A 16,969-nucleotide genomic window follows, 5' to 3' on the forward strand; every position below is an offset into this window, starting at 1 on the left:
CGAGTGCTAGGTTTTATAACTCATAAAAAGTCAGAACTTTTGTTTTTACTCCAGTATTTGCAATATCGGGGAGCACACTCACCTAAACAAACCTTCACTAGACACCATAGGTACACACTAGACAGTATTTGGTCCTGCCATGCGGGCAGGGGACTGGACTCGATGACCTCTCGAGGTCCCTTCCAGTCCTATAATCTATGAATCTATGAATATACAACCATCTGTAGAGTTTGCACTTGAGGCTGGCTTCTGTGTAAGTTTCTGGCAGGTAGCTCATCATGAGCCTGTACCAGAAACCTTTTAGTGGCCCTGCTGCGAGTACTGCTCTGGGGGAGTTCCCAGTGTCCAGAAGGACCCAGAAGAAATAGGAAACGTTACTTGCTACTCCTTTAGTTTCATCTGTTCCTGTATTAGTTCAGTTTTGACACTCATTCTGTGTCTAAATGCTGAAGGGCGGAACAGTGCTATTTACGTGATATTTGTTTAAAACAAGCCAACGCTTTTTGCATTCTATGATCTGTTTTACCCATGATCTCTGAGTGCAATAAAAATTGAACTTACAATTCACCACCACACCTCCGCGCAAAAGTGCTTGAGGCAAAATAGAACATCATAAACACAATTCAGAATACACTTCTAATAATTAAATTACAAGCCTACCTTATAAGCATTCTAACAAAACAGACCTTTTCACTTACTGTATTTTTTGCTATAGGTTGTTTTAATTAGCTCATAAGGTGAGGTATGAAATTCTTACTGCTTAGGAAGTTTGTTGTAAGGGCTTCCTTATGTGGAAACTGATACTACTGTGTAACAGCCCACTTGGTTGGTCATACAGGTCTCACAGTATTTTGTGGTGGCACTTTAAAGACTAAGACCTTGGCTACACTGGCAATTCACAGCGCTGTAACTTGCTGCGCTCAGGGGTGTGAAAAAACACCCCCCCGAACGCAGCGAGTACAGCGCTATAAAGCGCCAGTGTAATCAGAGCCTGCAGCGCTGCACGCTCGCTCGCAGCGCTACGCTATTCCCCTCGGAGAGATGGAGTCCATACAGGGCTGGGAAGTCCCGAGTGTAGCCAAGGCCTAACTTTACCCACGAAAGCTTATGCCCAAATAAATCTGTTACTCTTTAAGGTGCCACCGGACTCCTTGTTGCTTTTGTGGATACAGACTAACACGGCTATCCCCGATACAGTATTTTGTGTTTTTCTTAAAGCCCCCATTCCTGGAATCCTGTGACTGAGAGTCTGTTTGCATTTTTTAAAAATAGTAAGTCTCTAACCCTTAGGGTTGCAGAGAAAACCTTAACAAGGTGACCTAGACACACCCTGAAATCTCAAACACCAAAAGGCAAATAAAGAGCCCCCATAACATTTAGTTTTTAAACTCTAATTATTTTTAAGTCAGTCGCACGATTCCTAACACTGTAGTCATTATTTTTGAACATGAGGCTATAAAAATACAGATTGCTGAGAGAACAGTAGCTTGATATCCCCTTTGCTTATTGGGCCCCAGTGACTACAGAGCCATGTTCGAGAACACAGCCCCACTCTGGAGTCACCAGAATGTCCCCTAAAAACAGCTATGTAGACTCCTCTGCTGCTGGGCAAAGCCATTTCCCCAGCTCATGCACGGGGTAGCACAGTGCATGTCAGGGGCAGTGGCCCGTTTGCTGGTTCATACGGGCGGGGGTGTGTGCAGAGGTTTCAAGGGAGTTCAGGCTCCTTTCTCAGTTCATGGAGGGAAGCAATAAGTGTAAGGGGGCTGAGGCCCCTTTTCTGGTTCCTGGGAGGAGGTCCCAGTTCATGGGAGGGGCAGGGCCACACAGAGGATTCAGGGGGCCTAGGGCAAAGCAATTTTGGGGGCTCCTTCCATAAAAAAAGTTCCAATACTACAGAATACTATATTCTCTTGGGGGGCCCCTGCAGGGCCTGGAGCAAATTGCCCCATTTGCCCCCGGGCGGCCCTGGAGAGGGGATTCCGGGCTCACGAACCTTTCCCAGTTCATGCAGGGGCGGAGGGACGCATTTGCTCGCTCCCAAGGCTTAGGAGGGCAGGGCCCAAGATGGGGCGGCTCCCACTCGTGCCTCTGGGCGATTTTCACAAACACCCGAAACTAGCACCAGCCCTTCTGCCGGGTGCCGCCCTCCCACCATGCTAACCCTGGTCGGGACCCAGCGGCGCTGGCGACAAAGCGGAGCGCGGAGCTCAGAGCCGGAGCCCGGTGAGCTGCAGGAATCCTTGAGCGCGGGGGATTCTCGGTCCCGGGGGGCCCCACGCGGCAGCTGCTCCACTGACGCTACAGCGACAGGGCACAAGGTGGGGAGCGAGCGCGCCCGACGCAGCGTGACAGCGGCCCGCGGAGCAGCCGCAGGGTTCCCGTTCCCCGGGCTGCGGCGCAGCCTCTGCCCTGCGCGGGCGCCTCCCTCCGCCTTGTGCCCTGCGCCTTGGTGCGGCTCGCGCGCTCGGAGCAGCCCCTCTGCAGCCTGGGGCGCCCCGGGAACTGAGAGCCCAGCCGAGGTCTCGGGGGCTCCCGACAGACTGTCTCGCGCTGTCTCAGCTACCGGCCTCACCTGGCGCAGGACTAGCCACTGCAGCGAGCGGGCAGCTGAATTTGCTGAGCTACTTTAGTGGTATTTTGTCTGAAAAATGTCTAATGGTGGGGGGCTGGATGCTCCAGACTCAGGGCCCTGTACCCCCGGCTTCCTGCGATTCACCGTGACTCTCAACCAGCCAGTAAAGCGGAAGGTTTATTGGATAATAGGAACACAGTCTACAGCAGAGCTTGTAGATACAACCAGGACCCCTCAATCAAGTCCTCTCGGGGAGTGCAGGGAGCTTAGACCCCAGCTTGGGGTTCCCTGCGTTGCACCTCCCAGCCCCAAACTGAAGAAGTCCCAAAACCCTCCAGCAGCTCTCTCTCCCCTCCCCTCTGCTCCTCCTCTCCTTTGTTCAGTCTCCCGGGCAGAAGGTGTCATTTCTCCCAACCCCCCTCCTGGCTCAGGTTACAGCTCAGGTAGCTCAATGTAACTCCCAGGCTACATTCCCAGGTCAAATCTGCCCTGCTCCGTCACAACCAGATGAAACACTGGCCCATCTGGCAATTCCTACATTCATGTGATTGCATTCTGTGTATAGACAGTTTCACCAGTTCCCTTTTGCAGCCAGTCAAGTTCTCTTGGTTGGGTTTTTCATGGAGCAAAGGGAAGAAAATATAATTAAAGAGTAAAATGTGATTGAAACCCCACAAACACTGACATATGGGTGTCAGTATGGGAGCTGAAAGTATTTCTGACTATTTTTAAAATTGATTTGACTTCAAGTCGATAGTGTCCATAAAAAGATATTTGTCAAATATGATGGCAGGTTTCCAATGTAAGAGTTTTGGGAGTTGCACTTTTATATCAGTTTTTTTGACTTATTTATCTTTGTCATTAGCTTCAGCATTTGTTGAAGCTTCTGACCATTGAGTATAAGCTTTCCTGTAGTCTTAATTTTAGAAATATTTCCTATGATGAGACCATTAAAAATTACCAGTCCAAAATTGCAGGGGGAGTCCTGCTCAGCGCGGGTGTTATATCAGAGGAATTTAGCTTCTAAAGTTGAAGTCTCTACTGAGCATGGATGAACTGTGATTTTTCAAAGGCTTATAACTTCACCAAATTTCGGTGGATTTTCATGGGGATAGCAAAAGGAACATTACTGACACAAAGGCCACACCCTGCCAAATTGTAATCCCTAGCTCCAAAGCATGGAGGGGGTTGGATCACCAGAATATTTTTTACATGGGAAAAACATCTTCCCCTGATCTCATTCTCAGATAAACCGTGTTGGCGAGATTTCCCCACAACAATTTAGCCTGAGGCAAATACCTGGCATGGAAAAATTCATCCCAAAATGTTTAAGTCTGGCAAACTTATAAACAACCTAAAACAGGGTTTTATCACAGGAAGTGTCAGGCAACCTTCATAGGTGATACTGCCAGCCCCACCTTAGTAACCATAAACACCTGGTGTTCTAATCTGTCTCCACAATCATAAGTATATTCTTGCAATGCAGCTGCAAGCCACCTTGTTATTTATCCTATTCTTGTTTGTTACCAGCATATTGAATTTTGGATAGTACCACTGCTGACACAGGAGAAGGAGAGCAAAGTATTTGGGAAATTAGATACCTTTTGGTGTGATAATTACGATTATATAGGGCACGGCTCTGAATCCAGGCTGTTGTTTTTTTTAGTACCACTTCATATCAAAGTCCATTGCAAAAATTTGCTAATCAGTCCTCACAGTACCTAAAACAATTGTAGAACAACCAGAAACCACTGAAAGTTGATGTGTTAAACAAAGACTCAAAGATAGCTGTATTGACACCTATATATTATTTATTTCATTTCATTATAGCAACACCAAGCACTATAGTTAAGGTTTCATAATGGCTTCTGTTTGGAGGAAGAGAATCAAGTGGGGAGAGGACCATCTAGGAAGGAGCAGGTTCCTTATTTTGGTACCTTGACCACCTCCCTCTTTGATTGCTAGTTTTCCCTCTGCCTCTATGCAGTCCTCCTTCATACTCTTTGAATACACCTTCCGTGTCCATGTCTCCTCTGACCCATTAGTTGCTGCCTCCTCAGCCTCATTTCCTCATCCTTCCCGCCTTATTTGATCTTCAGCATAGAGTGACCAGATGTCCCAATTTTATAGGGACAGTCCCGATTTTTGGGTCTTTTTCTTATATAGGCTCCTATTATCCCCCACCCTCTGTCCCGATTTTTCACATTTGCTGTCTGGTCACCCTACTTCAGCCCTGGAACAGCTCTTTTGCTCACCAAGACGACCACTCATTGAATCTTGTTCTGAATAAAACTCTTGCGTCTCAGATCTATGCTTTCAGCACTCCCTCTCTCTAACCATCACCTAATACCCATCAATGCTGCTCTTTACCCCCTTGCACAGGCCTTCCATGACACTTGGTCCATCACTGGCCACGGCCAGGATTCCTCTGCTACGGTCAGTCCCCTCTTCCGCTGATTTTCCTCTGGCACTACTGCAATGTGTTTAAAAATAGTTATATCAAAGTCCTGCTTCACATGAGAAAAATAGGATATTAAGAATATCATTTAAATACAATGAAAGCATGTCTGTAACTTCTCTGGTAGTAGTAGGAATAAATGAACAGCGTGTTCTCTCTTTCTAGGGGCAAGGTTAAGAAGCTGCTTTGATTACGAAGAGAGTTTGACTCAGTTTGCCTAATTCTTTTAACAGAAGATGTTAAGTAAAAGTGAATCCCATACTTCATGGCAGGAATCAGTGATTAGCTCGACCTGGCTGACTTACATATTAGAAGAATGGACTGGTGTGGAGTACCACTATTTATACTATATCGGCTTCATCTGGTGTGTGTTAAACATAATATTCTTTGCACCTTTTTTAATTTTCATAAGTGGTAGTTGCTTTATAAATCTTCTCCTGCACATTTACAAGAAAAAGAATGGCCTAGATGAGGATTTCTCCAATAAGTCATGGGACAACGGAAGGTTCATGGTGGCATCCATACTTAATATGTGTGGAAAACTGGGGAACGGTAAGACATTTTTCTCTCTGAACACTATTGTATTGTGAGATGCTATCATTTGATTATTAAAAACTGGTATCCTGAACTTTTTGTGGCTGAACTATAGTTGCATTCAGATGGGGTTCACTGATATATATGAGAATTTGTTGACATTTTGTGGGCATTTTGAGCCATCATAGATAACACTGCTCTACAGCCAAAATGCTTCTGAAATAAATGTAGTCAAACTTTACTAATTCTGGGTCACTGAGAATGAAAGTGATGCTTAAAATTGTTGATTGGCTCTAGTTTTCAAGATATGCTGGTGGGTCAGTATATACGACCCTTGACTTGGGAATGGCGGAGGATAAGTGAGTTATAAAGGGAAGGGATCTCAATTTAAACCAGAAATGACTAAAATACATCTTTGACTGGATCTATGACTAAATCTATGACTGGGTTTGGACAGTACTCGCTTTTTAGGCAAAACAATGAATGATGCAATCTGAAGCTGGTATTGCATCATACATGATATGAATTGCATCATGTTATTCCTAGAAGTCATGGATGATGCAATCATAACGAAGCTTACATCACTCTGCTGAACAAATTGCCCTATATCAGCTCTAGAAATCATACAGTGTCGTGCTCTCTTATTTGTCAGTGTTTGATTTTGCAAAGGGACACATTTCTGTTTAGCCAAAGTGAGCAGAGATGCCTCGTACTTGTGTGAACAGTGCAGATAACTTCTGCTATGTTTGTGGTGAAGTGACTTTTGCATCACAGAAGCGCAGTATAACCACTATGGTTAAGAAAGCCTATCACCTTTATTTTGGCTGCAAAATTGGAGATCAGGACAAGAAGTGGGCCCCACACATATGCTGCAACACTTGTGCAACAAATCTTGGCCAGTGGTTGAACAGGAAAAGGAAATCTATGCCTTTTGCAGTGCCAATGATTTGGAGAGAGCCGACAGATCATACCAGCAATTGTTATTTCTGCATGGTGCCTCCAGTTGGGAAAGGTGTGTCAAAGAAGAAAAAGTGGACTGTGCATTATCCAAACATTCCATCAGCTATACGCCCAGTACCCCACGGAGAAGGACTGCCGGTTCCTGATGCACCAGAATCATTCTCACTTGAGTCAGACGAGGAAGAGGATGAAACTTCTGGTCCTGAACTATCAATGTCACAGGACCCACATTTTCTCCCATCCTCCTCCTCTGAACCACACTTCATAACACAAGGTGAACTGAATGACCTTGTCAGGGATTTGGAACTACCCAAGAGTAAGGCAGAGCTGTTGGGCTCCAGACTACAGCAGTGGAATCTCCTGGCAGGTGATGTTAGGGTTTCCATGTTCCGTGACCATCAAAAGGATCTTGTCCCATTCTTCTTCATGGAAGGTGATCTTGTAGCCTGCAACAACATCGATGGTGTGATGGCAGCCCTCAACATCCTTCACGATCCAGATGAGTGGAGACTGTTCATTGATTCATTGAAGACGAGTCTTAAAGCTGTTTTACTGCATAATGGCAATGTTTTGCCATCAATTCCAGTTGGTCATGCAGTCCATATGAAGGAAACCTATGACAACATGAAACAACTTTTGAGGTGCATAAACTATGACCAACATCAGTGGCAGCTTTGTGGCGATTTGAAGGTTGTTGCTCTCTTGCTTGGTCTGCAGACTTGATATACAAAGTACTGCTGTTTTCTCTGCGAATGGGATAGTCGTGCAAGAGATTCCCACTACATCAAGAAAGATTGGCCACTCCGACAGTCATTGGAGCCTGGGAGGAAAAGTGTTCAGCATCCACCACTTGTTGAATAAAGGAAGATTTTGTTACCACCCTTACACATCAAGCTGGGTCTGATGAAGAACTTTGTCAAGGCCATTAACAAAACACAAGCAGCTTTCAAGTACCTCCGGGGAAAATTTCCAAGGTTAAGTGAAGCTAAGATAAAGGAAGGTGTCTTTGTTGGTCCTCAGATTCGTGAACTTCTTCGAGATGATGCATTTGACCATGCACTGTGTGGCAAGGAAAAGACGGCATGGAAAGCCTTCCAGTTAGTGGCAATAAATTTTCTCGGAAACAACAAGGCAGACAACTACAGGTTGTTGGTGGAAAACCTCCTCAAGGCATACAAAAGCTTTGGTTGCAACATGTCACTAAAGATACATTTTTTGCACTCTCATCTAGATTTTTTTCCACCGAACTGCGGAGCAGTGAGCAATGAGCACGGCAAGCGATTTCACCAGGACATTGCAACAATGGAGAAACGCTATCAGGGCAAATGGAGCCCATTAATGCTTGCAGACTATTGCTGGACAGTGACAAGAGATGCTCCATTTCATGAATACAAGAGACAAGCCAAGAAGCGCCGAGTAGACACTGAATAGGACTAAACTATGTACAGAATAGTTTTTTGCCTTTTCTTTCATAATAAATTTTATTTATATAACCCTTTTGCTGATTTTTAAAGTGTTACATAAACAGGACAGGTGAAATATTATCATGTAAAGCAACCATAAACACATGAAAAGACCTAGGTTTACAATTTATGATTAAAACTCTACTATCTACACAATATACATAGACATAAAATGTCAAAACTTAAATATCTTAGAATCTGTAGCCAATCAGTTGTTTTAATTGTCATATTTGAATTCAGCACATCAAAATAGATAATAAATAGCACATTTTATCTCTGAAGCAGACCACTTCTCAAAAATTGTAGACCAGTGTAATAGGAATGATGGAGGCTTTCAGCTAGGCCATTGGTTCTTATCCAGTCCAAGTTGGTAGTAACAAAAGCTTTTACCAGCTGATGCTGTTTGTTACTCCCTGGCTGAGTCTACACTTGACTTCTATGTAAAAATATTCTTCTCATCAATGTTCTTATCATTTATGTGACACCCCCTTCCCTCCCCCCCGGAGCAGGGGTGGGAAATTTTTAAGAAAAAGCCTACTGTAGGAAAGGAACATAAGTACTGTTGTGGGTTTATAAATATTAGAACTGCTAGACACATAATAGATTGTGGGTTTTTTGCTTAAATTAAAATTATAGGCATAGTGGATGAAGTTAATCCAATGGATACAGAGCCTGAAAAACTCCCCTGATACAGAGACCAGGGTCAGCATCCTAGCAGAAACTTCTGCATCCTCCCCTTTCCCAACAGATTGGGGCTAGAGGGCCTGGCCTTCTCAGTAACACCTCTGCATCTCACATGCAGGGATTTAGCTAGTTGTTTATATTTATCTCTGGCTAGTAGGAGTCTAATAAACAATTTCAAGGCCTGCAGTAGGTGCACTGGAACCAATTTCTGCAGTAACAACCCTTAAATTCAGTGCCAATATTAATACCTTATTCATTACTAGAAAATACCCTTCATTTTCCATGTCTTACCCTGCCACGACACTCACAAACAGACCCTGAAAATATTCGTTGTTTGAATTGAATAGTGATTATTTGAGGTTGGGATTTTGATTAAGCTCTTCAAGTGACCGAGCTTGTTCCCAGGATTTTGGCTCCTACAATGTTGGCAAGGCAGTCTGAGTAAGAATGTCCCTCTCCCTCCCCCACTGTGTATCAGGGAAAGTGGTGCACATAGCTGGCTACATTGGGTCTTGGCTGTTGTGCCTTGGCAGCCCAGCCCACCATCCTACATTTCTGTCTTCTTCCACTCCTTGGCACTCATAGGGAGAGAAGGAGGCAGAGTTCCTGGAGCCATGATTGAGATGAGCAGAGCAGTTTACACCTCTTACAGGTATTGTTTCAGACTCTCTGTAGACTTAGGCCTTGGCTACACTTGCAGATGTACAGTGCTGTGAGTTAAACATGACTTCGTACAGCTGAGTAGGGAAAGCGCTGCAATCTGTCCACACTGACAGCTGCCCAGCGCACTGTTATGGCCACATTTTCAGCATTTGCTGCGCCATTGGGAGCGGTGCATTATGGGCAGTTATCCCACGGAGCACCTCTTCCCATTCTGGCGCCGTGGGTTGTGGGAAGGGGGCGTGGGTGCGGGGCATTCTGAGTCCTGTCCCAATGCCCCGTGATGCATCACTTCGCATCCCAGAAATCCCTTTGTTTCCATCCACCTTTGGCGCCATCTTTCAATGATTTCTGTGCAGCGCGATCTGTCTGCGGGAAATGGAGCCCGAACTGCTGAGGCATATGCTGACTTATCTCGCCAGCACGTCATGTTTGGCTATTGAACTATTCCTTAAGATCCAAAGTGACAGTGAGAGTGAGGGTGAGGAGTCCGACGATGCTATTGAACTGCGTAACGCGTACGACATGAAATTGCTTGTGGCATTCACGGACATGCTCAGCACCATGGAACGCCGCTTTTGGGCTCAGGAAACAAGCACCGAGTGGTGGGATCACATCGGCATGGAAGTCTGGGATGACGAGCAGTGGCTGCAGAACTTTCGGATGAGAAAAGCCACTTTCATGGGACTGTGTGAGTCTTTGCAGTCTCTGAGCAGGCGATAAGAGGGATGGCTGAGGTCTCAAGGTTGATGCAGCTGTATAGGCAAAATGCAACATTTAACAGAGGCAGCATTGTTTATACCAGATAAAGTAATGATTTCCCCCGTACTTAAGGAGGGAACACACAGGGTCTACACAATAGCATAATTTTCCTGTCCGAAACAGAGCACACACAACCCACGGGAGCCTCAAAATGGTGAGTAAGGGGGACTGATTGTTTCAGGACTGTACTGTCCTCCGGGTTTCTGTGCCTTGGGGAGAGCCAACAGTTGCAGGTGGCACCTACATTGAACACTGTCCCAACATTTTCCACAGGCGTTCGTCCTGGACGATATCTCGCTGCTGAGGGTGAGCAAGGGAAGCAAGGGAGGGTCTTCTACTGCGATGCGGCTTCCGCCCTGGCCCATATGCAGCTTGCCTGTGTGCAGCAATGGTCCCCCCGCCCCTCACGGCACAGTGGTGCGGACACATTAGCCTGTCTGGCACAAGGACCACAGTGGCTCTCCCAATAAACCTGCGCAAGCGCATTGCACGTGTTCTGGATGAGACATTCAGGAGATTACCGAGGCCGATTACCGTGATGTGATAAACCACATCAATGCACTATTCCGCATCTAGGCATGCATGCCTAAACCACCTCTCCCAAAGAGCCTGCACCGAAAAAAATCCTTCCCGAAAAAAAACCCGCTTACTGGGAACCTGCTCTTCTGTTTGTCCTCCACCAACTACCGGCCGCTGCGACTGGCTACCTTCCTCCTGGCTCGAGAAGAGCTCCTGGCTGCATGGCTCCAGGGATTCCGGGGTGTCTCCATCTGGCCCACCACCCTCACTCCCGTTTTCCTCCTCCTCCCCTTCAGACACCGGCTCTGAAGTGTCCATGGTGGTGCTCGGAGTGGAGTTGGGGTTAATCCCAAGTATCGCATCCAGCTCTTTGTAGAATCAGCAGGTCGCAGGAGGAGCACCCGAGCGCCCGTTTGCGTCGTGGGCTTTGCGGTAGGCACTCCGCAGCTCCTTCACTTTAATCCTGCACTGCAGGGCGTCCTGGTCATGGCCCCTTTCCATCATGTCCTTTGATACCTTCCTGAAGGTATCGTAATTCCTACGGCTGGAGCGCAGCTGGGACTGTACAGCTTCCTCCCCCCAAACACTGATGCAACTTGCCAGTGCTCCGTGCTGGGGCTCGCTTGGTGCGTGGAGGCATGGTCACCTGGAATGATTCGCTGATCGCACTCCACGCCACGCTGGGCTGAGCAAACAGGAAGGGGATTTTTAAAATTCCCGGGGAATGTAAAGGGTGGGTCACGTGGTTGGTTACCTGAGGCCAGGGCAGTAGAGTTTGAACTGATGACCAGAGTGGCTAGAACAGGCATTGTGGGATACTGCCGAATACTTCTGGAGGCCAGTCACAGCGCTTTGGGCGGCCACACTGGCGCTGCAGCGGCAGTGCAATACACGCTATTCCTCTTGGGGACGTGGAGTACATGCAGCGTTGCAACCACAGAGATACTGTGCTGCAAATGCCTTGCCAGTGTGGGCGGAGAGTGAGTTACAGCGCTGGGGGCGGATTTACAGCGCTGTAACTCGCAAGTGTAGCCAAGGCCTCAGAAAGACATTACTGCATTGATTTACTCACTTCACATTGTCAAGGTTATCTCTGAAAACATAAAGGCTAGAAACAATTAAAAAAGAGAGCGCAAGGATTCTAGAGCACAATTGTGTGCCAAGGAGTAAATTCTGCATCAGATTCTCTAATCCTGGAATACACTGGAACCTGCTTGGGAGTGAAAGTAGGCAGTCAGGGCCGGCTCTAGTGTTTTTGCGACCCCAAGCAGAAAGAAAGGGGGGGGGTGAAGGCTGCGATCGTAATCGGCGGCAGCTCTACCGCCGCTTAATTCTACGGCGGCAATTCAGCGGCAGGTCCTTCACTCCGAGAAGGAGTGACGGCCCTGCTGCCGGACGTGCCGCCCCCCTCTTTATTGGCCGCCCCAGGCACCTGCTTGCTACGTTGGTGCCTGGAGCCGGCCCTGTAGGCAGCATATTTTGGATGTACGTTTTCAATACAATATGAAAGCACAAAAGACCAATGCATCACATCTGAAAGAGGGAGTTGTTAATAATTCCTCACCTGTATGATTTGGTGAGACTATTTATCATGTTACTTGCTGCTCAAAGTGCATAAGTTTTGGTGTGAATGAGGGGAGTGTTGAAGCTTCCAAGAATTTCCAGACACACGCTAGTTTTGAGGGGTAAAAGTAAGACACACGAGCATGAACACTTCATTTAAATGAAGGGGTTCACTCCTTTTGGCCTTGAATTTCCTCCCCCCTTCCCTGCCCATGAAAGTGTAAGGCCTTTGTAGCAGAATCAGTGTATTTCAGCTTCTCAGAATATGTCTACACTACAGTTAAAAACTTGCGGCTGGCCTGTGTCAGCTGACTTGGGCTCGGGCTCAGTGGCTGTTTAATTGTGGGTGTAGACATTCGGGTTCGGGCTGGAGCCTGGGCTCTGGGACCCTGCAAGGGGGAAACCAGTACTTAGATTCTGTACAAATAGATGGGAAAGCCACTTATGCCTTTTTTTTAGTTTTAATTTGTGAGTAAGCTGCTACTTTTACATAGTCTTTTTAGACTAAAATTACACTTTGGGATGAACTGAGATGCTTTTTTAAACAAATACAAGGAAATAGTTAAGATCCTAAATCCATAACTAAAGTATATATACAAATACACTGTGAAATAACATAGTTGAAAAATCACTTCTTATTTCATTTACTTGTCAGGACCTCTGTGTAATTTTTTTTTTTTTTTTGGCAAATGTTCATAACATTACAAACATCTAAAGCAGAAAAGGGAACTGAAAAATTTAAAGGACTCTTGTTGTGTCACTGTCAGCTCTTGCAGGAGAAATGCAGGACTCTGAACCTACTCTTGGCATGTTAAAATAAGAACTTCCAGCTTGGATTGCATTCCTTTATTAGGCAACCTCCTGTCTCAAGAAACTGCCCCAGAATATCCCCACACTTGGCATATTTCTTTTAATGAACCATCTTTTGTTAAACCAACCAGCTTTTGACAGGTCCGTGACTGATCTCTAGATCTTTAAATATGTACTTTTTGTAAATTTAAAGTGGTATGGGTATTTTGCTAGTAGTTTAAGTTCTTAATATTTTTTTCTTAATTTTCTTGTAAAAAGCCTTGGTTCAATTTTTAAAAGCAAATATCACTTCTGAAAGCAGGTAACCCTGATGTCTATTAGGCATAAAATCTGAAGAGATGGTCCTTGACAAACCGCATTTCTCATACATAAGGATCTATTACTCTGGCTGTTTTAGTTGGGTTATCCTGCCTGCTCCCTGTTATTGGGGGGCAGCTAACTGTTCCTCTAGAACAGTGTTTTTCAACGACTGTCCCTGAGATCTCGCTGACTCAGTTTAGGAAGGCAGTTAGGAAGTCAGTCCTGTTATCAAAAAGACTGAGAAGCACTACTTGAGAATATTTATTTTTATAACGTGACTGCATCCTCTGCTGGCAGTTGGGGTGAACTGCCTACATGATGTAGTATTGGAACTATGTCTTTATGGGCTGAGTGACCCAGGCAGTCTGGGCAAGGCACTGAACCTATTATTATTTATTATGCACAACCAATTGGAACAGGACACAGAACAAACCAGATCTCTTATAAGGACCATGTAAAGTATTCAAGCCAGGGGAAGCCAAAACAAATTAACAAAACAGATATGTCCTCTTCAAGAAGGTCAAGGGAAGAAGCCGTCTTTTAAACAAAGTTCATAAGGCCCTTACCTCAGGGCCCTAATTCAGAGCTCCTAAAATTAGCATCAAGAAACAAAATCTTTGTGCTCAGTCAGGCTAGTTTCCTGGTGCCTGAGAAACCTGCATGGCTTCTGGTCTCCTGCTCAGTCTCTTTTTCCTATTTAAATAGTCCAGCAGGCCACGGCACAGGACTTCCTTGATTACACCTAGAGAATTTTGGTTGTAGGCTCCAGCCTGTTCCTTAAAGGGGTAGTACAATTCTTCAAATACCTTAAGGACTGAGTGATCACTGAATGCTATACTTCAGTGGTTCTCAAACTAGGGCTGCCGCTTGTTCAGGGAAAGCCCCTGGTGGGCCGAGGGACGTGCTGGCCGCCACTTCCTGCAGCTCCCATTGGCCGAGAACGGCGAACCGCGGCCACTGGGAGCTGCGATTGGCCGAACCTGCGGACGCGGCAGGTAAACAAACCGGCCAGGCCTGCCAGGGGCTTTCCCTGAACAAGCGGTGGCCCTAGTTTGAGAACCACTGATATACTTTACCACCCAGTCTTCTTTTTTGATGGGAGCAGCAGTAGATCCTTTCCAGCAGTGCTGCGGGCTTTTGGTTCCTTTCCTCCTCCATCAACCCCTATCTGTTCATCCTTTCTCTCTTTCATCTAAAAGAGATCTCCCTGCTCCCATGCAAATTCAATGACTTAGCCATTAAAGAAGATTGTCCTATTTGGCTGAATGAGTGTATTCTATCCACTTCACCTTGAACATGTCAAAACGCTTTTCTCCACACCTGCTTCCCAAATAGCTTCATTTTGAAGGGGGTCTAAGAATATTTTCTCCTATTATAGCATCATTGGAGAAGACGTGCGTTAAATAAATCGAAGATCCATCAACTGAACTTTACTAAAGTGATACCAAGTCCAATAGGACTTGAAGCTTACACATTTTCTGCAGTTTCAAAGACCAACTTTTCCTTCCTACACCTCAGCCGATGCAGTAGGAAGTCTATTGGAGTTTCTGATCGCGGCTGAAAAATCTGAGTGTGCTCACAAATGAGAGTTTGGATCCTCCTCTCTTGATCTGAGAGCTACCATTGCACACATAGCCATGGTCTGTGCTGCCCTCAATGTCATTCCTCAGCCCCAGTCCCAGAAGAAGTCATCAGCTAGGAACGCCCAGTGCAGAAAAACATCAGAAGCCAATCAAAGACAACTCTCAGCATTGTTATACAGCTTGGCCTGTGTTGTTCCCAGATTCTTGGCTAACTCCTATGCAAAATTCTGGAATCTAAGAATACAGGGGAGGCAGCACCAGATAAAGATCCTACTAGCAGAAACAACCTCATTCAAGCACCCTTTAATGACACTTTATTGTTTGGAGCATCTTTAGGCAGCGCTTTAAATGACTTGGATAGAGCTTTTAATGACTTCTTTGGATCTCGGCAAAACATTCTCTCCATTTCCATCATCTAGAGAGTTAAGAGGGAAGTACAGACCCTTACCAAACCAAAGAAAATTACTGTAATAAAGACTTTGCTGATTTTTAATTTTGAGATGTGAGTTTTTATTTTAGGATTATTTTTATTTTTGGACTCTGCCTCCCCCCCCCCGCTCTGCATCTCTGAATTTATAGTGAATTTATTATTTGATTTCTTCCTTTCCTCCGAGGGAACGTTTGTGCAATTCTTGCTACTGATCCTTGCATATGCCAAACAAAACATTTAATTTGAATCAGGGTGGATTTGATTTAAATCATTATTTAAATCACTAGTCAGGAAGACTATTTAATCGTGGATTTTTACATAAAAAGTTGGTTGTTATAAGCTTAATTCATATTCTTCACAACTCAGAGATAGATGTAGGTTTCATTTTTAGAAGGTACACACTATACATTTTTAAAGTGATTTATTTTGAAAACTTTTCAGATTACTTTTACAGCTATATCAGAAAATGAATGATTGTTTGCTTATTTCATTTACCAAAGGTAATTGAAGCAGATATTTATGAAGTCATTGGGAGGTGAACTTTCTCCAATTCAACAGGTTAATCATTAATATTTGGAGGATTTTCTTGCTATGCTATAATAGGACGAGAACATCACCAGAGAGACATTTAAATTGTTTTATTTAACTAAAACAACGTTATGTATTCTGGATTGTTTTCTTCAACAGTTAACACATAATATTTTAACAAAACAAACATATGAATTTTTGAATTTAGTTAAACATTCAAGTTTTTTAAAATCAGGTTTGTTTTTGTTAAAATTGTTTTAACTAAAATAGTTAAATGAAATATTAAAAAAAAACAAAACCCCCAAATTAAATCGACTATGTCAGCCAGGTCAACATGAGAAACTTGAAATATTGGCTTCTGCAGCTAACTCAGTCGTCTTCACCTTCATTTTCCTGTTTGTTCATAATCTGGAAAAGAAAAACAAGCTTTCCTGCTTTTTCAGGTCCCAAATGATTTCTCAATTTGGAAGGAATTAGTCCAAAGGAAGAAAATATTCTTTCTACACCAGCAGAAGAAGCTACTGCTGTTAAAAGTGAGATTATCACTTCGACAGTCTCTGCATCCAAGTGCTTAAGTGATTTCCACCAGTTCACTGGTGTGACTGTCTTTAAAACATCATCAGCAAACATATATTTCTTGAATGGTTCACCCTTAACTCTGAAATTTATTATAGTTGGCATTATGGAGGGATGATTGCTGGATGTCCATGTCATAGCCAACTCCTCTTCTTCAGAAGTTAAGGTTTGACCCTGGTACTGAGTATTGAGAATATTTGCAAGAAAATGAGCTGGAGATAGTGCTTGTCCCATTCGTTTTTTTAATGCTTGTAATTTAACTGTCGTATATTTCTCTTTTTAAGATCTCACTCAGTTCCTTCCAAATTTCAACAGCGTCAGCAATAAAACAGCTATTTCCCTGCATTTTGTTCAAGGCTACAGAAATAGGCTTCAGGCTACTCAGTATGTGTTCAACATTTCTCAACATTGGGCTTAAGAGAACTTTGGCTGTGATAGTGCCATCTATTTTTTCACAATTTTGTTCTCAAACTGTCATCAAATTAGGCCATTTCTTGATATAGTGCTCAAAACAGTCCACTACTGAGTTCCACTGCATGTCTTGTGAGAGATTTAGCTTGGTTC

At 44.6% G+C, this 16,969-nt stretch overlaps 1 protein-coding gene across 3 annotated transcripts in view; it reads left to right on the plus strand.

Annotated features, from left to right (window-relative positions):
* The first annotated feature begins 2,112 nt into the window (after positions 1–2,112).
* The window catches only part of LOC128831833 (transmembrane protein 68-like), a 46,643-nt gene continuing 31,786 nt past the window's right edge, over positions 2,113–16,969 (plus strand). For 2 of the 3 annotated variants that reach the window (XM_054018627.1, XM_054018628.1), the window contains exons 1-2: positions 2,139–2,226; positions 5,199–5,585. In XM_054018627.1, coding sequence (XP_053874602.1) covers positions 5,270–5,585 — 316 coding nt within the window. In that variant the 5' untranslated portion in view covers positions 2,139–2,226; positions 5,199–5,269. Of the gene's footprint in view, positions 2,227–5,198; positions 5,586–16,969 lie in introns of all 3 variants that reach the window. The other variant, XM_054018629.1, reaches the window with a different exon arrangement.

This window comes from Malaclemys terrapin, chromosome 2, assembly GCF_027887155.1.
Source record: "Malaclemys terrapin pileata isolate rMalTer1 chromosome 2, rMalTer1.hap1, whole genome shotgun sequence".
Lineage (NCBI taxonomy): Eukaryota > Metazoa > Chordata > Testudines > Emydidae > Malaclemys > Malaclemys terrapin.